The sequence below is a fragment of the Lichenostomus cassidix genome, unplaced genomic scaffold (assembly GCF_008360975.1).
Source record: "Lichenostomus cassidix isolate B80296 unplaced genomic scaffold, HeHo_3.0 unassigened_scaffold_chr26, whole genome shotgun sequence".
NCBI lineage: Eukaryota > Metazoa > Chordata > Aves > Passeriformes > Meliphagidae > Lichenostomus > Lichenostomus cassidix.
In genome coordinates this window covers 155,171-176,757 of record NW_028147268.1, presented here as the reverse complement: position 1 = coordinate 176,757, position 21,587 = coordinate 155,171, and the positions used below count along the sequence as shown (strand labels likewise).

The 21,587-nt window shown below is 54.2% G+C and overlaps 1 protein-coding gene and 1 long non-coding RNA gene across 3 annotated transcripts in view; one reads left to right on the top strand and one right to left on the bottom strand.

The window, feature by feature from the left end:
- Positions 1-19,475, bottom strand: part of CDK18 (cyclin dependent kinase 18) — a 31,352-nt gene extending 11,877 nt beyond the window's left edge. The window contains exons 1-2 of one of the 2 annotated variants that reach the window (XM_085044382.1): positions 19,177-19,475; positions 986-1,140 (exon numbers count right to left, since the gene is read on the bottom strand). In XM_085044382.1, coding sequence (XP_084900508.1) covers positions 986-1,109 — 124 coding nt within the window. In that variant the 5' untranslated portion in view covers positions 1,110-1,140; positions 19,177-19,475. Of the gene's footprint in view, positions 1-985; positions 1,141-1,741; positions 1,766-19,176 lie in introns of those variants that run through there. The other variant, XM_085044381.1, reaches the window with a different exon arrangement.
- Positions 19,468-20,120, top strand: LOC146423847 (uncharacterized). Its single transcript, XR_014847267.1, has 2 exons — positions 19,468-19,504; positions 19,604-20,120. It is a non-coding gene; the product is annotated as an uncharacterized LOC146423847 (long non-coding RNA).
- The last annotated feature ends 1,467 nt before the right edge of the window (positions 20,121-21,587 follow it).

Genomic DNA, 21,587 nt, shown 5'->3' with positions numbered 1-21,587 from the left:
GTGCCAGGCGCTGACATCACGGCTCGGCCCTGCTGGCTGCCAGAGCTTCAGCCGCGGTGGCCGCGGGGCACAGAGAGGGAGGAACCGCGGGATGGCCCGGATTTACCCCGGGAGGGGCCGAGCCCAGCTCTGCCCGGCTTGCCCGAGCTTTCCCCGGCTGCTCCCCGAGCTCTGCACGGCTTGCCCGAGCACGGCTGCCTGGGCTGGGCTGCTCCCAGCGCCGTCAGCTCTGCCCCAGCTCTGCCCCAGCTCTGCCCGGAGTTCTGCCCCAGCTCTGCCCGGAGTTCTGCCCCAGCTCTGCCCGGAGTTCTGCCCCAGCTCTGCCCGGAGTTCTGCCCCAGCTCTGCCCGGAGTTCTGCCCCAGCTCTGCCCGGAGTTCTGCCCCAGCTCTGCCCCAGCTCTGCCCGGAGTTCTGCCCCAGCTCTGCCGGAGTTCTGCCCCAGCTCTGCCCCAGCTCTGCCCCAGCCTGCTCGGGGGCTGCTGTTTGCACAGGGACGTGCCAGCTCCCCGCAGCTCAGGCGGCTGGTTAACCCTAAACCTCCCCGGGAGCTTGAAAACAACCTCCAGGAAGGAGCAAAGGTTGGCCCAGCGAGCTCCAAGAGCTGCCCGGGACACAGACCAGCCCCTTTGGCTTGGGGGGACATCAGCCTGGAGCCCCCGAGAGGTGTCACACCCTCCTGTGGGGCGGGCGGGAGGAGATCCCACACTTCCCCACTCTCCACCTTAACCACAGCCCTGCCATTCCTCCCCGCTCCGTGCAAATTCCTTTCCCTCCCATCAGCCTCTCCTCAGGCGAGGATAAATCTCTCCTCGGCTTTAATGACGAGGTGTTATTAATCCCCACGGGCAGATCGTGGGGAGAACAACCCAGAGGACAGGGCAGGAGCTTCCCACGCAGCCCAGAGGGGGCTGGAGAGGCTTTCCCCCACCCCAAACGGTCCCCAGCAGCCCCAGCTCCACTCCAGGGGACTCGGGGGATCCTCACCTTCATTCCTCTGGTTGTTGAGCTGGTTGAACTGCTCGGTGAACTCTGTCAGCGACTCCTCGATGGTCTCCGTGCGCGGCACCGACAGCGAGAACCTCCTCTTGAAGTTTTTCATCTTGTTCATCTTCCCTCGTGCTGCCAGCGACGGCAGAGCCCTGCGGGGAAGGGGGCAGCGGGGTCAGGGGGTTGGACACCACGGGGGTGGCTCCCCAGCCCCACAAAGCTGCTGCTCTTTGGGGTCGGCAGCATCCCGACCCGAATTCCCACCCTACACCTGCTGCTCTTTGGGGTTGGCAGAATCCCAGTCCGAATTTTCACCCCACAGCTGCTGATCTTTAGGGTTGGCAGCATCCCGACACAAATTTCTGCCCCACAGCTGCTGATCTTTGGGGTCAGCAGCATCCCAACCCGAATTTTTGCCCCACAGCTGCTGCTCTTTGGGGTTGGCAGCATCCCGACCTGAATTTCCACCCCAGGGAACATCCCTTCTCTGGGCCAGAGCAAAAGAGGAGACATGTCTGTGCCAGGGAAATTGGGTTCCTGGTGATTTTAAGGGCTGGCTCTGGTCAGGAGGTGCAGGGGAGGCTTTTTTTTGTGAGCCCAGGGCAGGACTGTGAGCAATGAAACACAAACACCAGCACAGGCCGTGCCTCGTGGCATCCTTGGAAACTCCGGAAATGCCGGGAAGGGGAAAAACCCGAGTAAAACCAGCAGGAAAACAAGAACAAGACTGAACAGCCATGGGGAAAACTCAACCCCACACTTCTCGCCGGAAAAGAGGCAGTTTGGTCTCTGCTTCGCCCTTGCAGCAAAGACTTCCTGAGCCAGCGGCGAAACGCTGAGTGGAGGCAGATCCGGATTGCCCAAAATCCAGCCCTGGGAGGTGTCCTGAGCCCCCAGCTCCATCCCGAGCTCCATCCCGAGCTCCATCCCGAGCTCCATCCCCAGCTCCATCCGCAGCTCCATCCCCAGCTCCATCCCGAGCTCCATCCCCAGCTCCATCCGCAGCTCCATCCCCAGCTCCATCCCCAGCTCCATCCCCAGCTCCATCCCGAGCTCCATCCGCAGCTCCATCCCGAGCTCCATCCGCAGCTCCATCCCCAGCTCCATCCCCAGCTCCATCCCCAGCTCCATCCCCAGCTCCATCCCCAGCTCCATCCCGAGCTCCATCCCGAGCTCCATCCCCAGCTCCATCCCCAGCTCCATCCCCAGCTCCGGGTGACTCATCCTGCCGGGCGGCAGAATCGCCTTAGCCGCGGATCTGATTAAAGCCATCAAACTCTGAAAGGAAGAAAACCCTCCAGGGGCACGGGGTGAGCTGGGCTGGGGCTGAGCAGCCGCGGGGAGCTCGCCCTGGGCACAGCTGTGCCTTTCCTGCTTTGGTTTTTCCCAAAAGAGCCCAAATTTCCAGGCAGTGTGGATGGGATCGGGCTGGAATTCCTCCTGCTGGGACTTACAGACACGGAATTCCCTAATCCCAGCCCGGTTTGGGTTGGAAGGGACCTTAGGAATCATCTCATCCCACACTTTCCAGCATCCCAGGGCGCTCCAAGCCCTGTCCAGCCTGGCCTTGGGCACTTCCAGGGATGGACAACACCCTCTGCCCCTTCCAGCCGCAGGCCTGAGGAGGTTTGGGTTTGATCTCTCCCCTTCCCAATTCCAGGAATGCTCCTCCTGCATCCTTTCTCCTCTGGACACTCCAACCTACCTGCCAGGGGATTTTCCACCAACAGCCCTGGACTTTACCGCTGCTCTCACCCCCAACCCAACCTGAAGAGGGAAATCACCCCTGGCTACCAAACAGACCCCAAAATCCACTCCGGCATGTCCTTTCCCACAGAGAGGCTGCTTTGGGCAAACCCACACCCCCGGGGCAGCTCTGTCCCCTCCTCCTGCGTGTCCCCAGGGTCCCCTCGGGTCCCTCCCGGGCCGACCAGCACCCCAAAAGCCGCTGGCATTCCACAGCGATGCGCTCAGCCCCAGCGCCCGGCCGCCGCCGCATCCCGTCGCCAGGACAACGGCAGCGCCCGGCGCGGCGTGCGGCACGGCAGAGCTTAAAAGATTAGCCGTCAGCGGGAAAAACACTCCGTTTGGGCGCCCGCCAGGCGCTGCGGCCAGCCACGGCACCCCGCGGTGGGTGAATCCCCCGGAAATCCCGGGATTCACCTGCATCCCGGGAATTCCCGCGCGGCAACCATCCCCGCTCAGCTCCACAAACTCTCGAGGATGAAGGCTCGGCCCGGCCTGGAATTTGGGGGTTTTTTTGGGGGGTTTTAGACACCTCCACTGCAGCCTTCAGACCTTGGAATGATAGCCCAGCGCTACAGGAACAGCTCGGGCACAGTGAGGAGGTGGCAGCAGGGATGGTGTGGGTTCCAAAAGGGATTTAGAGGTGATGGATGGATGATGGATGGAAGGATAGATGGATGGAGTGAATCCATTCCTGGATAACACCCCAGCCTGCTCTGGGGACAAAGTCCCAGCTGGCAGGGACTGGAATGGGATAATGGGGACAACACTGGGAAGGTGCTCAGCTGAGCAATTCCTGCTCCGACAATCCATTCCAAGCCAATCCATAACCTCCAGGAGGGACCTTGATCAGGATCAAATCTGGATCAGGAAAGGTGCAGAGAACGGCAAAGATGAATGAGGAAAATGAGGGGAAATGGTCTCTCCATCTCCCTTCCCCAAAAAGCCGGGGATGGTTTAGCAGGGAACCAGCTGGAAGCAAAGCACCACACCCTGCGTGCCTGGGGGGGATTGTAGGGCCAGAGCGGGGCAGGACATGTGGGATTCCACCCCACACTTCTCCCACCCTCCAGCCGCATTCCTTGGGGGAGAAAAAAAATCCCATTTTACAGCTGCTCTCCCCCTGGCACGGATTTCAAAAGGAAGAATTCCTAGCGCCCGCCTCTTGTTAATTTATTTTTTAAATTTTTTTTTTTTTGTAAATCCCGGTGTCCTAAAGGAAGCGCTGGCATTTCCTGCCTTTCCGAGAGAAAGTGACACTTATTGAGCACGGCGATGACATCAGTTGGGTTTCGCAGCCTGCCGGGAACGGCAGCAATCCCTGGATAATTAACAACAGGCTGGATAATTACCAGCAGGCAGGAACATGACGTTGCACGGCCGGACACGAAGGGAAGGAGCAGTTTCACACGGCAGGGAGGAATTTAGGCATCACCCGGGCGAAAATGGCATCAGCCAGGTTGGAATTGGGCCGAGGAACGAGGATTAAAGGCAGCAGGGCGAGTGATCTTCTTTCAGTGTGATTAAGTGGGGAATAAACCCTCGGCTGGAACATTCCCGAGAGCCCCAGAGCTGAATCCCATCGGGAAAACTCCTCACGGGGTGCTGACGAGGAGTTGAGGATCCTGCAAACCCAAGGCTGTGTGCAGAAATCGCAATTTGTGAATTCCTCGGCGGGCTGTTCCCGCAGGCATTCGGGCTGGGAGTGAACCTCTCCCGCATTTCTGCAGCTTCCCTGCTCTGGAATTCCCGGGCCAGGCATTTCAGGCATCACCAGAGTGTGGAATTGTTCCTTCCCTCCTCCAGCAGGGTCTGGAAGCAAAGCCTCCCAGCGCTAATTATTGCCACTCAGAAATTATAAATTCCTAAATTCTCCTCTTTTTTTTTTTTTTTTTTTTTTCCTCCCTACCATTTCAACACACTCCTGCCCTCGTTTCCCAGCCGAAAAAGAGGAAGGCTTGGAGGGAAAAGTTCGCTTCTTTTAATCCTATTTTTATTTTTTTTTAATCCCCGGGGAGATTACCGGTTGTGTTTACACTGCAAACTGAACAGAGCTATTCAGCACTCCGCTCCTGGCTATTGGGCAGCAGCGATTCCCTCCTGCGAGGAGCAGAGGAGAAATGGGCAATTCTGCTCCTTTATTTGCTCGGCAAACACGAGGCTGAGCAAACAGGCAGCCCGGGGTGGAGAGGTGTCCCTCCTCACCTGGCAGGGCTGGGGACAGAGCCGGGGGTGGCAGGAGACCCCCGGAGCAGTATGGAATATATTCTATTATAATATATGGAATATGTATTCTGTAATAATGTATATATTATATTGTATTATATTATATTATATTATAATATTATATTATATTATATTATATTGTATTATATTATATTATATATCATATCATCATAACCTATAATATCATATCATAATTATATTATAATATATTATATTATATTCCATTATATTCCATTATATTAATTCGTATTGTATTGTATTGTATTGTATTGTATTGTATTGTATTGTATTCTATTCTATTCTATTCTATTCTATTCCATTATATTCCATTATATTCTATTCCATTAAATTATATTATTAATATAATCATGAATCCTGTTAAAAAACAATCCTGGAGCAAACAGCAGGACCATCATGCTGGGAATGATCGGAAAGGGATCTTGGGATCCCCAGGGAGTCATTCCATCCTCCATTTCTTTGCCTTTCTTTGCCATTTCTTTGCCAATTCTTTGCCATTCTTTGCCATTTCTTTGCCATTTCTTTGCCATTTCTTTGCCATTCTTTGCCTTTCTTTGCCCTTTCTTTGCCTTTCTTTGCCATTTCTTTGCCATTCTTTGCCATTTCTTTGCCATTTCTTTGCCATTTCTTTGCCATTTCTTTGCCTTTCTTTGCCATTTCTTTGCCCTTTCTTTGCCATTCTTTGCCATTTCTTTGCCTTTCTTTGCCATTTCTTTGCCATTTCTTTGCCTCCCACGGTGACAGCAAACGCAGGAATGTCCCCACGGCAGGCAGGACACCTCAGTCCTCCCTCCGGAGCTGGGAGAAGATCCGGGAGGACAAATGATCTCCCAGAAAATATCTAAGTTTGGCTTCCATTCTCTCTTGGAATGCCACGGGGATAAATCAGGAATGATGGCAACGCGTCCTTCCTCCTTCCCAGCTGGTTTGAGTTCCCCTGGGATGTGAGATCCCGAGCTGGGAGTGTCCAGCAGCGTTCCCAGCCCTCCTCGGCAGAATTCCAGTCGGGAATTCGCCGTTAAGAGAGAATGACACAGGCAAAGCCACGTTCTGAGTCAGGGAAACAGGGTGACAGCCGGGGAGAGGTGGATTTGTGGGAAAATTCCTGCCGGGACAGCCTTGGGAGGCTTTATGGAATCACAGAATCATCTCAGAATCATCACAGAATAATCACAGAATCATCACAGGATCATCACAGAATCACAGAATCACCACAGAATCACCACAGAATCATCACAGAATCACAGAATCTTCACAGAATCTTCATAGAATCATCACAGAATCACAGATTCACCACAGAATCATCTCAGAATCATCACAGAATCACAGAATCTTCACAGAATCATCACAGAATCACAGAATCATCACAGAATCATCTCAGAATCACAACAGAATCACAGAATCATCACAGAATCATCACAGAATCATCACAGAATCACAGAATCACCACAGAATCACAGAGAGGTTTGGGTTGGAATGGGAACTTCAAGCTCATCCCAATTCCAACTTGGACACCTCCCACCACACCCCGGGCTGCTCCGGGGATGGGATTCCATTCCATTCCATTCCATTCCATCCCGTTCCATCCCATCCCATTCCATCCCATCCCATTCCACTCCATTCCATTCCATCCCATTCCATTCCATCCCATTCCATTCCATCCCATCCCATCCCATCCCATTCCATCCCATCCCATCCCATCCCATCCCATCCCATCCCATTCCATCCCATCCCATCCCATTCCATCCCAGGAACGGAATCCCAACCTGTGGAGCTGACAGGGGAAGGAAATCCCTTTTCAGTTCGCACACCCCCAGCTCGGCGCTGCCACCGAGCGCGCTGCCGGAGCTCACAAAGCACCTTTGTTCCGATATTTCCCCTCTCTCCTCGCAGCTCTCCCTCGGCCCTGGCGAGCTCAGGGCAGCTCCGAGCGAGCCAGCCCAGTGCCAGGCGCTGTTCCAGCAGCCCCGGAGCACTGGGAACACTGGGAGCACTGGGAGCACTGGGAACACTGGGAACACTGGGAGCACTGGGAGCACTGGGAACACTGGGAACACTGGGAGCACTGGGAGCACTGGGAACACTGGGAGCACTGGGAGCACTGGGAACACTGGGAACACTGGGAGCACTGGGAACACTGGGAGCACTGGGAGCACTGGGAGCACTGGGAGCACTGGGAACACTGGGAGCACTGGGAACACTGGGCGCTTATTCCCCAACCTGAGCGAAGCGCCCGGCGCTCAGCTGCGACAACAATGGGGACACTGCTGGCCGCTCCGGCCACCCCGGTGCGGCGGGGAGATCAGGGCTGGCATTGTCCCCGTGCTGCCGGGGTGGTGTCAGGGCTTTCCTGGTACCTTCAGGGTCCCCAGGGTGTGAGCAGCAGGAATTCAGGGATTCACAGATGAAATAAAGCAGATTCCCTGCTCCATCCCAGCATTTCCCTGGTAGGTTCAGCATTCCCAGGATGTGAGCAGCAGGGATTCAGGGATTCACAGATAAAATAAAGCAGATTCCCTGCTCCATCCCTGGTACGTTCAGCATTCCCAGAGTATAAACAGTTGGAATTCTGGGATTCACAAAGAAAGCAGATTCCCTGCTCCATCCTAGCATTTCCCTGGTATAAAGAGTTCGAATTCAGGGATTCACAAATAAAATAAAGCAGATTCCCTGCTCCATCCCTGGTATGTTCAGCATTCCCAGGGCAGGAGCAGTTGGGATTCAGGAATTCACAGATGAAATAAAGCAGATTCCTTGCTCCATCCCAGCATTTCCCTGGTACTTTCAGTGTCCCCAGGGCACGAGCAGATGGAATTCAGGGATTCACAAATAAAATAAAGTTTTTCCCTGCTCCATCCCAGCATTTCCCTGGCACATTCAGCATTCACAGGGCATAAACAGTTGGAATTCAGGATTCATAGATGAAATAAAGCAGATTCCTTGCCCCATCTCAGCATTTCCCTGGTATGTTCAGCATTCCCAGGGCAGGAGCAGCAGGAATTCAGGAACTGTCACAGTCACCCCTGGAGCATCCATCCCCACACATCCAAGGAATTGTCCTGCTGGGTCAAAGCCCCTCCCAGAGGGACAAACTCACCCCTGTCACCCCAGCATTCCCATCCTCCGGGACAGACAGGGAAGAAGGCGCCAAGCATCTGGAGTCATTCCCAACAACACAAAGCCTCTTAATTTATCTCTGATTTTATCTCCTCTCTTTGTTTTATCTCTCAGTTTAACCTGTGTCTGAGGCTGTCAGCGCCTGGCTTTCCTTCGTGGATGGATGGGGAGGACAATCCACATTTTGGGAGAAGATTCCCGGGCTGGAAAAGCCCAAATCCCACTCCAGGAACATTCCCAGGGGATGAACCTGTGCAATGCTCTCACCCACGGGGTGTGCAGGGTCTGCTGCCTCACTAAAAGTTGTTTTCTTTCCTCCTTTTCCCTTTTTTCTCCCCTTTTTAATTAGAGCTTTCCTCCCTTCCCCAGCCCACGCAGAGCTCCCAGAGCTGCAGGCTTGTCTGCAAGACTAGAAATCACAGAAATCCAGGATTTGCTTCCCCTGCAGTGGTCAGGAGGAGCCAGGAGAGGTTTTTTTACTCTCAATTGAACAGAAAATACCCAAATTTTCCTCCTGTCACCCAAGGCTTCTCCCTGGCGCAGCAGAACGAGGCTGAGAGGAAGGTTTGGGTGGAAAAGGAGGAAAAATGGGGATCAGGAATCCCTTCAGCCGCAGGGTGGGTGTGACCCGGGGGGTGACACAGCAGGGACAGCTGAGCTCAGGGATCCCAGCCCTGCCGCCCAGCTTCCCAAAAAGATATTTAAAGACTCAGGAATGTCATCCCAGACACCTGCCAGCCCCCTGGAATTCCAGAAATTCAGCCACCTCTGGCACAAGGGAGAGGGACAGAGAGACCAGCATTCAAAGGGTGGAGAGAAAAACGGGAATTCAGATCCTTGGGAAAACCATCCCAGAGGGATCCTGGCCTCGAGGGCTCTGGACAGGATTAAATTGCCCAGGAAAAACACCAAAGGGTTGGAATCCAAACAAAAGCCCAGCGTTTCTGCAGAGCAGCAGCTCCAGGATCTGAGCGCTGGGATCCCTGAGCTCAGCTGTCCCTGCTGTGTCACCCCCCGGGTCACTCCCACCCTGCAGCTGAAGGGATTCCTGATCCCCATTTATCCTCCTTTTCCACCCAAACCTTCCTCTCAGCCTCGTTCTGCTGTGCCAGGGAGAAGTCTTGGCTCACAGGAGGAAAATTTGGGTATTTTCTGTTCAATGGAGAGCGAAAAAAAATCGGAGCAATTAAGAGCTCGGCTCTTCGCCACGGATTTTCGAGGAGCCTGGGGATGCTTGCCCTGACAAAAGAATTTGGGAAAAGCCTGAAAACTCTGCCTGTCTCACCCCAAAAGCTGGAGACACCTGGATTTCCACAGCCTGGCAATGGGAGGAAGAGCTGGAGAGACTTCCTGAGGGATTAAATCTCCCTCCTCTCCCTGCAAACTCTGATCCAGCAGCTCCTCGGAGCTCCTAAAGCAGCTCCACGCCACCCTGGGACAGATTTTCCAGGGACAGAGTGAAAGGGGACAAGGGAACAGTGTTCCTGCCCTCCTGTCACTGTCACTGTCCTGTCCTGAGTCACTCCAGTCACTCCCAGTCCCATCCACAGCCTGGATTTCCCGCAGGACAGAAATTCGGAGCGGGAGAGCCACAGTTTGGCATTAAATGCCCCTAAACCCCAAGGGCTGAAGGGTTTCAAATCTGCTTTATTTAAAGCCCTGCGAGGGTCACATGGGTGGGAAGGAGGGAAGGAGCTCTGCCAGCCTCCTGCCCTGCCAATCCTGCTCTGATCCGGGATTTAATCTGAACCCAGGGCTGCTCCCATCCTCGGATATTTCCCCCTGGGATGGGAGGGAAAAGCAGGAAGCAGGGAGGGAAAACCAGGAGCCAACTTTGGAGGAGTCAGAGGGCTGCAGAGCACAGCAGGAGCTGTGGTTAGTTGGGATAATTACTTCTTGATAATTACTTCTTTATAATTGCTTTTAGATCCCTCTTTCTCCCCCAGAAAGAGAAATGCTGCATCACCTTTGATCCCAACCCTTCCTCATCCCGATGCTCCCAGCGGGTTTCAGAGCCCCAGCCAGGTGAGATGTGGGATCTGTGGGATTCCTGAGGAAAGGGATCATCCCAGGCCAGCTGGGATCAGGGATTTCCATCCCACCGAGCTGCAGGAGGAAGGCAGGAGCTTCTCAAACCCCCCTGAGCCGAGGCGTGGCTGCCAGCGATGCTGAGAGGATAAAAACTCTGCTTTGGGGCTGCAAACTTGGCGAGAAATCCCTGGTGCTGCCGGAATTCCAGGCTTTGGGATATCCCTGCCTGGTTCTGTTCTCCCTTTTCGCTGAGCTGTTCTCCTCAAAGCCAGGGGTGTGGTGATCAAACCCTCCAGGATCCCAAAACTGGTGAGATAGAGGATTTCTGCTCTTCCAGAAATCCTCCATCCCTCAGCCATCCCTCCCTCCCTAAAATCCTCCTGAAATCCCAGCCCAGCATCACCACAACCCCAACATTTTCCTGTTCATCCCAAAACGGACAAACCTGGATTGGGAACAGGGAAAATTGGGAATAGGGAAAATGGGGAATAGGGAAAATTGGGAACAGGGAAAATTGGGAACAGGGAAAATTGGGAATAGGGAAAATGGGGAATAGGGAAAATTGGGAATAGGGAAAATGGGGAATAGGGAAAATTGGGAACAGGGAAAATTGGGAATAGGGAAAATTGGGAACAGGGAAAATTTGAAATAGGGAAAATTGGGAATAGGGAAATCCCAAGTGCAATAAACAGATTATTCCTGCCTCGGGTGTTGGAATAGCAACTAAATTCTGGAGGAGAATTAATAAAATTCAAAACCAGCAAAAACCAGCCTGGTCCCTGATTTTGACGCTCAGATGATTATTGGGTGATGATTAAGACCCACAATCCGAGGAAAATTGGGTTTTCAGCTCCTCTGCTCAGCTCCCTGCGGAGGGCAGAGTTTCAGGCTGGCTGGGAAGGAACTGTTTGGATAAACCTTGTCCCTCGTTAAACTGTAAATGCCATCTGTGCCACCCGGCCAAGCCCCAGCCCCGTGTCCCCAGAGCACGCAGAGCAAACACACTGAAAATCCGAAAATCGGGAATTAATCCCTTTTTGAATTATTTTTTACGATTTTTTTCCCACTTTGCTCCTCCCTGCCCTTTCAAAGCCCTGGCTGGTGCAAAGCCCCGCAGGCCTGGTGTCCTTGACGAGGCAGATTGGTTCCTGCTGAGCCTTGGGGAGATAACAGAGCCTGGGGGGAGAGAAACAGAGGGGAGGAGAGGAATCTCCCCCGGAAAAAACTCCTGGCTGAGCCCTCAAGGCCTTGGGCACTGTCGGGAAAAATGACGTGTAGCACAGCCTGGAGTGTCCAGAGTGAAATAATGGAAATAAATTCAAATATTTTGCTTTTTCCCCCTCTCCGCTCTCCATGGGAAACCAGAGGGATTTCTGTGTGGTTTTGACAGGAAAATCCACATTACAAAAGGCATTTTCATGTCGAGGAAATCCACATTTTGAGGCAAATCCACATTGCAAAAGGGATGATAACAGCAGGGCTGTTCTGAGGGTATCAATCCTCCTCTCCTGCCTCGCGGATGATAAGGAAAAACTGGAGATAAATCGGGATTATAATCCCCAAAAAATGAGGGATTTGGCCCAAATTCCCGCCGCAGGGTCTCCATGCCACCAGTGCTCCCAGTCGGGAGCTGGCTGGGCGCTGGTGTGGCTGTGCCTGCCGCGCTATGATAGCGCAATTAGCGGCGCAATTAATGGCTAATCAGCGGGGATTGGCGGGGATTAAGTGATTAAAGAGCACACGGAGGGGTTTAGGAAAATGTTGCTTCCCCTCGGGGGCTCCGGGGGGTTTCCTGGAGTGAAAATCCTGAATTTGGGGATTCGGCACGTCCTGGATGGGACAGGGAGGGGGACAGGAATGGGGACAGGATGGGGACAGGATGGGGACAGGATGGGGACAGATTTGGGACAGGATGGGACAGGGATGGGGACAGGGATGGGACAAGGTTGGGGACAGGGATGGGACAGGGTCGGGGACAAGGATGGGGACAGCAATGGGGACAATGATGGGACAATGATGGGACAGGATGGGACAGGATGGGGACAGGAATGGGACAAGGATGGGACAGGGATGGGGACACGATGGGGACAGGGATGGGGACAGGGTTGGGACAATGGTGGGACAGTGATGGGACAGGGATGGGGACAGGGATGGGGACAAGGATGGGACAGGGTTGGGGACAGGATGGGGACAGGGTTGGGACAGAATGAGGACAGGATGGGGACAGGATGGGGACAGGGATGGGGACAAGGATGGGACAAGGATGGGACAAGGATGGGGACAGGATGGGACAACGTTGGGACAGATTTGGGACAGTGATAGGGACAGGGATGGGACAGGATGGGGACAGGGATGGGGACAAGGATGGGACAGGTTTGGGACAAGGATGGGACAGGGTTGGGACAGAATGGGGACAGGATGGGGACAAAGCTGGGACAGGGATGGACAGAAGGCACAACTCCAAGCTCCAGGTGATGATCCGTGCAGGGCAAAAACAACCCAAAATGCCGAATTTACATTGCTGTGTTTGTTCCCGACTCGAGGCTCTGCTCACAGACCTTGGCAGATTTAGCAACTAAAAAAAGCCAAAACTCTGCGAGTGGGAAGTGCTGGGAGCAGAGAGGGAAAAGCTGGGGGTGGTTTGAGGATAAATCCCTTCTGGGATCAGGAATTCCAAACCCTGAGTGACCATCATGGGAGTTATTCTAAATTAATTCTAAATTAATTCTAAATCCTAAATTCTAAATTAATTCTAAATTCCAAATTCTAAATAATTAAATAGAAAATAAACCTTTTCTATTTAAGGAGGAAGAGCAGAAAGAGATGGAACGCTGGGAATGTTTCCCTGCTTCCCAAAAAAGTCACATTTTGATTTTTTTTTGCAGGTTTTGGTGTTTACTGCCGGCTCCAGCAGCCTCTCCTTGTAAATGAAGCAATTCAAGGCAAAATCACCACAAAAAAACTCTTCCAACCCAGTGCTCTGCCCCAGCCCAGCTGGGAAAATTTGGGCTGTTTGGAAGGAAATGGATGAGGATTTCAGAGATTGGGGAGGAAAGAGAATGAGAGGGAGAAAGTTCAATAATAAAAACATTACCAAACACTGAAAGGGCACAAAAAAAATGAATTAAATTCATAAAACCCAAAGCACAGCGAGACAGGAGGTGTTTGGTTCAGATCAACACATCCTGGAAAGAGTTTTAGGGCTCAAGTTTGAGATTTTCCTAATTCCAGGAATAAATTCTGAGCCTCAGTTTCCCACTGAAGGTGACAAGGGTGGAAGGTTTGGGTGTAATCAATAAAATTAATACATAAAAAAATTTAAAAAACATAAAAATAATTCCATGAAAATGCCCTTAATTGGAGTATCCTCATCAGCAGTGTCCTCCCACAGGAGATTTCCCTTCATTATTTATTTTATGATATTTATTATATTATTATTATTTCCTTCATTATTAATTTTATGATTAGGCTGTGGCAATGCCTGCAGCCCCCAGGGGTGGTGGGATCACGGTGAGAAATGAGGAACTGACCCTGATGCCAAAAGTCTCTGGTTTAAACCCAAAAAAGGGAGGAAAAAGGGAAGCAAACCCAGCTGAGATCCCAAAAATGTCCCACCCGGTTCCCAAAACTCAGCAATCCTTGAAAACAGCACCTCAAACATCCCCCTCTGACCTCTTCCTGAATATTTCCACTCCCAGCACCCTGGAGATGGCAGAAAATAAGAGAAAAAGCCCCAAAAAAAGCCCAAAAAATGGAAATACTGGTGCTGGCAGTGAGATCAACTCAGTGAAGAGAGTTCCCCACAGCCTGGAGCATCCTTCTGCTCCCTGAGCTGCATTCCTGCAGCTCCTGCATCCTTTTGGAGCTTCATTTCACATCCAGCAAGAGCCCAGCTGCTGCTCAGGTGTGGCAAGAAATGCCAACATTTCCAGCAGGGATCAGCCCAGTGGGCAGGGAAAGATGTGGGCAATTCCCCCAATTTACAGCAAAAATCCAGCTGTGATGGTGGTGGCTGGGAGATCATCCCTGAAAGAGCAGGGGAAAGCAGGAGGAAGGAGAATCTCAGAGCTCAACCCTAAATCAGCAGGGAAAAGAGGGAAATGGGAGAAAAGAAGTGCTCGGAGCTCATCCCTAAACCAGCAGGGCAAAGCAGGAGGAAGGAGAATCTAAATGCTTGGAGCTCATCCCTAAAAGAGCAGGGAAGAGCAGGAAGAAGGAGAATCTCAGAGCTCATCCCTAAAAAAGCAGGGAAAAGAAGGAGAATCCAGGTGCTCAGAGCTCATCCCTAAACCAGCAGGGGAAAGCAGGAGGAAGGAAAATCTCAGAGTTCATCCCTCAAACAGCAGGGAAAAGTAGGAAGAAGGAGAATCTCAGAGCTTAACCCTAAACCAGCAAGAAAAAACAGGAGGAAGGAGAATCTCAGAGCTCATCCCTAAAACAGCAAGAAAAAACAGGAGGAAGGAAAATCCAGGTGCTCAGAGCTCATCCCTTAAAAAGCAGGGAAAAGCAGGAAAAAGGAGAATCTCAGAGCTCATCCCTAAAACAGCACAGAAAAGCAGGAGGAAGGAGAATCCAGGTGCTCAGAGCTCATCCCTAAAACAGCAGGAAGAAGGAGAATCTCAGAGTTCATCCCCAAAACAGCAGGGGAAAGGAAAATCCAGGTGCTCAGAGCTCATCCCTAAAACAGCAGGAAGAAGGAAAATCTCAGAGTTCATCCCTAAACCAGCAGGGAAAAGAAGGAAAAACAGGAAGAAGGAGAATCCAGGTGCTCATCCCTAAACCAGCAGGAAAAAGGAGAATCCAGGTGCTCATCCCTAAACCAGCAGGGACAAGCAGGAAGAAGCAGAATCCAGGAGCCAGGCTGCGGTGGGGATGAGCTGAGGAGCAGCAGACAGAGGCGAGGTGGCAGCGGCGGCAGCAGCAGATGAACCCCAAGCCCTCTCCCTCTCCTCTGGCTCGAAAACAATCCCGCAGCAGCTTCTCTTCCAGCCAGACGAGAGCTGGGAGCCAGAGATTGGGAGCGACTGAGCAAACAGGCAGCAGATGAGCAGCACTGGCTGCGGGCAAAACGCAGCCTTGGAGAGAACCCCGGGTTGGGAGTGGGGAGAGAGGGCAAAAGATGCTCCCGGCGGATTGCAGCGAGCTCGGCAGAGTTAATTGTTCACCAGGCTGGGATCTGGGCTGTGTGCTCAGCAGCAGGCTGCTTCCTGCCCTCGGGTTTGCCTGGATGAACGGCAGGAGGCAGGGGCTTGGAGGAGGGAAAAGCCAGCAGGGGAAAGCTCGGCCTGGGTGGGTTTGCTGAGATCTGTCTGTGTTTGAAAAGAGCTCTTTGCTCTCAGCAAAGGGTCCTTTTCAGAGATCTCTTGATGTTGTTCTCCCTGCACAGAGGCAAATCCAGCTGGGCAAACCTTGGCCTGGATGGGTTTGTTGAGAGCAAAAAGCTCTTTTTAAATCTCTCGATGCTTTTCTCCCTGTACAGAGGAAAACCCAGCAAGGCAAGCCTCGGCCTGGATGGGTTTGCTGAGAGCAAAGAGTCCTTTTCAGAGACCTCTTGATGCTTTTCTGCCTGTACAGAGGCAAACCCAGCTGGGTAAACCTCGGCCTGGATGAGTTTACTGAGAGCAAAAAGCTCTTTTCAAACAGAGGGAGATCTCTCAGTGCTGTTCTCCCTGCACAGATGCAAACCCAGCAGAGCAAACCTTGGCCTGGATGGGTTTGCTGCGAGCAAAAAACCTTTTTCAGAGATCTCTCGATGCTTTTCTCCCTGTACAGAAGAAAACCCAGCAGGGCAAACCTCGACCTGGATGGGTTTGCTGAGAGCAAAAAGCTCTTTTCAAACAGAGAGATATCTCTCAACGTTACTCTCCCTGCACAGAGGCAAACCCAGCAGAGCAAACCTCAGCCTGGATGGGTTTGCTGAGAGCAAAAAACCTTTTTCAGAGATCTCTCGATGCTTTTTTTCCTTCACAGAGGCAAATCCAGCAGAGCAAACCTCAGCCTGGATGAGTTTACTGAGAGCAAAAAGCTCTTTTCAAATAGAGAGAGATCTCTCAATGCTGTTCTCCCTGCACAGAAGAAAATCCAACATAGCAAACCTCGGCCTGGATGGGTTTGCTGAGAGCAAAAACCCTTTTTCAGAGATCCCTCGATGCTTTTTCTCCCTGCACAGATGCAAACCCAGCAGGGCAAACCTCAGCCTGGATGGGTTTGTTGAGTGCAAAAAACCCTTTTCAGAGATCTCTCTCTGCTGTTCTCCCTGCACAGATGCAAACCCAGCCCAGCAGAGCCGAGTTTTTGGGTGTCAGCACACGAATGACACAGAGCAGAGCTCATTCCAGGCTTGGGATCTCCTCTGAGCTCAGCCAAGCCCCTGCTGCCTGGAGGAGCTGCCTCGATTTCCCCGAGGGTGGAAGGAGAATTTGGGAGGCTCCTTCTGAGCACAAGCCCTCGTGGAAACTCTTACTCTTCCTGGACATGACTCCAAACACACAGATCCCAGATTTTCTGGAGATTCTCAGCCCTCCTGGCCCCAAACCTCAGCTCTGTGTGGAAGCCAGAGGAATGTCTCAGGGTTTGCAGGGACTGACCAGACATTCATTTCTCTCCAGAAGGCTGAGCAAGGGGGTGATGGTCCCAGGAGAAACTGCAGCGTGGATATTTTAATGCAGATGGAGAGTGGAGAGTCAGGGTGCTGCCTGAGAAGGTGGCAGGAGAGGGAGAATGGAGGAATCTTCGTGGATTTGGGAGATCAAAACTCAGAACAGGGAGAATGCGGAGATCCTCGTGGATTTGGGAGATCAAAATTCAGGACAGGGAGAATGGAGAAATTTTTGTGGATTTGGGAGATCAAAAGTCAGGACAGGGAGAATGGAGAGATCCCCATGGATTTGGGAGGTCAAAATTCAGGAGATAGGGAGAATGGAGGAATCCTCATGGATTTGGGAGATCAAAACTCATCTCCCTGCAGCATTCTGAGCCATTTTGCCCATGGATTTCACCCTGTGCAAAATGCAGCTGATGTCACCTGCCTGCTCTGGCTCCAGTGCCAGCAAAAGGCCAAAGCTGTCCCCTGCAGCCCTGTCCCCTGTCCCTGTGCACCCCAGCCTGTCCCCAGGGCATGAGTGACACTGGAAAGGAATGCACACGAGAGGCAGCAGCTCGAGATTTCAAGCAGCCCAGCTGGAAGCCAACAAAAAGCATCCAAGTGCTCTTCAGCCACCTGTAACTGCCAGTGTGTGACACCAGCGCTTCCCTCTGTCACCCTGTCACCCTGTCACCAGCGCTGCCTCTCTGAAAGGTCCATTCAGGCCACCACAAAGAGCTGCCTCAGTGAAGGGAGCCTGGAGATGAGGATTGCAGTGCTTCCCATCCCTGCCAGCAGCCCAGAGCTCTGCGGGGCTCAGGGGGAACAAAGCAAGGTCGAGAGTCACCAGATGGGGGAACTCAGGCTTGGGGACACAGCGGGGACACGTCCAAGGCCAGGAGCTGTGGCAAGGCCAAGGATGGGGTGGGATCTCCAGAACCCTGTTCAGTTACAATTTTTTCTCCCTTTCTCTGTGTCCCAGAGAGGAGGAACTCCCAGGATTGCTGGCGAGGTTGTTCCACTGCTCATTTATTAACTGCTCCCATTTGGACATGATGGAGATATTTTCCAGCTCGAGTGAGTAAGCCTGGGAACTGATCTGCAAGCCCTGCCCTCAGAAATGGTCCTGCCTGGGGAACAGACACCAAAATGGTGTGAGGGACACTTCTGGTGGGACAGAGAGCCTGAAAATCAGCCAACTCTGATTGCTGGGTGCAACACAGTGAGGAGTTTCTGTGAGCCAGGTGCTCTCCCATTCCTGCCTCTTCCTCCTGGGACTCTTGGACATCACCTCCCACCTTTTTATGGAGGAAAATCCATAAAATCACCTCCTTTTTAATGGAGGAAAAATGCACTACAAATGCACTCTGGGGTCTCTGTGCCCCCGTGAGTGCACAGACTGACACAAACTGACCCCTGCCTGAGGGGTGTTGCCACCCCAGGGTGATTCCTTCAGCATCATGGGAACTGCTTTTCCCTTTTTCCCTCTGCCCCACAGGCCCTGGTGAGGCTGGGAAACAGGGCTCTGCTTGCACTTCACCTCATTTCAGCCCCACATCCCAGACCTACATCCCACTGAGGAGGCAATTAATTAATTAATTAATTAACCCTGGCTCCTCGCAGGGCTCTGTCCCACAGCTCCTGCCCTTTCACAGACCTCACCCAGAAGCTCCAACTCTCTGCCTGCCGCTTGTTCAGAGCTTTTTTCCCCTCCAGGCGCCTTCCCCTCACGCACATCACATCGCGCTGCTCGTTGCCTTGATGCAGAGCGCAATCCCAGCGCCGGCAGCCCCGGGCCTGACCCTGATTCTCTCCTCCTCTCTTTCAGAGCTGATGCCACCATTGTGCCAACGCGCTCATGCCAGGCTGTTCGCAGGGATGAGGCTGTTAAAGCCTGGCTTTTCAGGCTGTCTGGGGACAAGGAGGGGGACAGGAATTCTGGGGGCAGCCCTGGGAACTTGTCCCAGCAACAGGCAGCGCTGGGGAGATGCAGCTGGGAGGGACAGGCAGCAAAAACTGCAGCGCCAGGGGAATGCCGAGCTGCCAGCTCCCTGCCGGGCCGGGAACCCACCGGAGACACCCCGGGTGTCACCCCAGGGGACTTCCACACCGCACGGATCCCCTTCCCACCCCACCAAAGCGGCGCCTGTCAAAGTTCCACAGCGAGCGGCGGCTTGGCTGGGCTCCCCAAAGCAGGTTTAGGGCCAAAACACGCGCAGGGATCTCCGGCGGCAGGGAACGGCAAGGTGTAAATCCGGACCGAGCTGAGCCCTCCCTCCCTCCTTCCCCGCTCCAACTTCAGCTCTGCCCTCCCCTCGCACCTTCCCCCCCGCCAGTCCCAAAGGCAGTGGCCGGCCGGAGGGGCTGGGGGGCGAGCAGGGCGAGCAGGGACCCCCGGCGATGTCACCCCGGCCGGAGGGGCTGGGGGGCCATCAGGGACCCCCGGGAATGTCACCCCGGCACTCACCGGCCGCCGAGCAGGTCGCTCTCCCTGCTGCCGTGTCCCTTCCTCCTTCCTGCCGGCTGCGGGGCAGAGCAGGGGCGGTGCTGCGGGAGCCGATCCGGGAACGGGGCCGGGCTGGGAGCGGGGCGGGAGCCGGAGAACCGGAGAGCTGCAGCGGGACCGGGGGCTGTACCGGAGCAGGAGGAGGTGGAGCGGTGCCGGTGCCGGAGCACGGGGAAGCTGGAGCGATGCCGGAGCCGGGGCTGGAGCAGCGGGGTTCGGAGCAGAGCCGGTGCCGGTGCCAGAGCCGAGCAGAGGGGTCGGAGCGGTGCCGGTACCGGAGCAGGAGGAGGTGTAGCAGAGCCGGTGCCGGAACCGGAGCGGGGAAGATCAGAGCGGTGCCGGTGCCGGAGCGGGGAAGATCAGAGCGGTGCCGGTGCCGGAACAGGAGGGTCGGAGCGGTGCCGGTGCCGGTGCCGGAGCCGGGGGATCAGAGCGGTGCCGGTGCCGGAGCAAGGGGATCGGAGCCGTACCGGTGCCGGTACCGGAGCGGGCCCGGGCGCGGTGCGGGAGCGCTGCCGCTCTCGGCTCCGTGCGGCGCTGGCTCCTCCCCGCCGCAGCCCCGGGATAAGCAGCCCGCTCGGCCCTCCGGCCCGGGCAGGAGCGGCGCTCGGAGGACACACCAACACACCAACACAGCCGCTCTGATCCCGCCCCGCCCCGCACACCAGCCGGGGGAGTTCCCTCTGCCGCTCTTCCTGCTCCTCCTCGAGGCTCTCGGCAGATGCTGAGAGATCCCGCGGCACCGGGAGGCACAGCCGTGGGGATTTCAGCCTCTCGGGGCTGTGGGTTTAGCAGCACCACCCGTTCCGGCTGCTCGTTGGCTTATCTTTAGTCAAACGTTCTCGGCTCGCCAAAAATAGAGCAGCCGTGGAAATAAATCAGGCCGGCTGGAGGTGCCAACGTTGTCTGTCTGAACGTAATTAATTTCTTATATCCTCGGCTGTGCTCATCCTCGCCTTCCCTTCACACGCCGCCCCGTCTGACGGGAGAGGGTTTGTGATTAGTGGGTTTCCTGCCGAAATCTGGGGATGCCGCTGGGCGGGGAAGGCACGAAATTCATCTCCACGGAGCAAGGAGAGTGGGAATATTTCCATTGGAACCCGCAGGACACAGCAGGGAAGTGGCCACAAGCCCTCTGGGGGGAAATCCTATTCGAGGAAGCATTTAGGGTCTTCTCTCCAGACACAAAATCCCGCAAGCAAACTGCCCGGGAGACACAAATTTGGGCTTCTTTAGTTCTGCTGCTGGCAGAACTCCTTTATCCCCTTTTCCCTTCTGCACGTGGGAGTCTCGTTGGACTCGCTGACTCTCATTTCTTATCTTAGAACCACCAGGCTGCCGGGGAGACACCTCGGGGAGAGGGGAAATGCTTCCCAGATGGCACGGCAGAAATGTCAGAGCTGAGCCCCCGGGGGGAAAAGGGACTTTTTAGCGGGATTCGTCTTCTCGGGTCATTTTAACCTGTCCAGGGCGACACCTCTGAGGTGCTCAGTGGTGTTTGTGAGCTCTGGGAATGGGCAAAACCTCCAACAGGAACAGCCAGGGCTGAACAAATGGGGTCTGATCCCCTCCAGGAGCAGCTGGGGGGTCAGGATGGAGGCCACAGCTGGGATGTGGTGGCTTTGCAAGGGGTGAGGTGACATCCTTGGTGATGCAGGGCTGGCAGCTCCGTTGTCACCTGCACGTCACGGGGATTTGCATCCTTTCCTCTGCAGGGAACAAAGGGGGTGTGATGTGGTGTGCAGGGTGTGAGGTGACATCCATGGCTGTGGTGTGACATCCAGAGCTGTGGTGTGACATCCAGAGCTGTGGTGTGATCTCTCGGGCTCTGGTGTGATGTCCACAGTTCTGGTGTGACATCCATGGCTGTGGTGTGACATCCATGGCTGTGGTATGACATCCAGGGCTGTGGTGTGACATCCAGTGCTCTGGTATGATCTCCATGGGTCTGGAGTGATCTCCATGGCTGTGGTGTGACATCCAGGCTGTGAGGTGACATCCAGGCTGTGGTGTGACATCCATGGCTGTGAGGTGACATCCATGGCTCTGGTGTGACATCCAGGCTGTGGTGTGACATCCAGGCTCTGGTGTGACATCCATGGCTGTGGTGTGATTTCCATGGCTGTGGTGTGATCTCCAGTGCTCTGGTATGATCTCCATGGCTGTGTTGTGACATGCAGGCTGTGGTGTGACATCCAGGCTGGCTCCTGCCCTCCCCCTGGTCAATGAGTAGCTGGTCACACGGGTTGCACACTCAGCTCCCGGTGAATGCCCAGCACTCTCCCTCCCTGCACAAATGGACCCGTTTGGGGTTTTTCCCCCGATCCCAGGCTCTGGCACAGCTCTGAGTTCCACATTCACCCCTCTGCTCC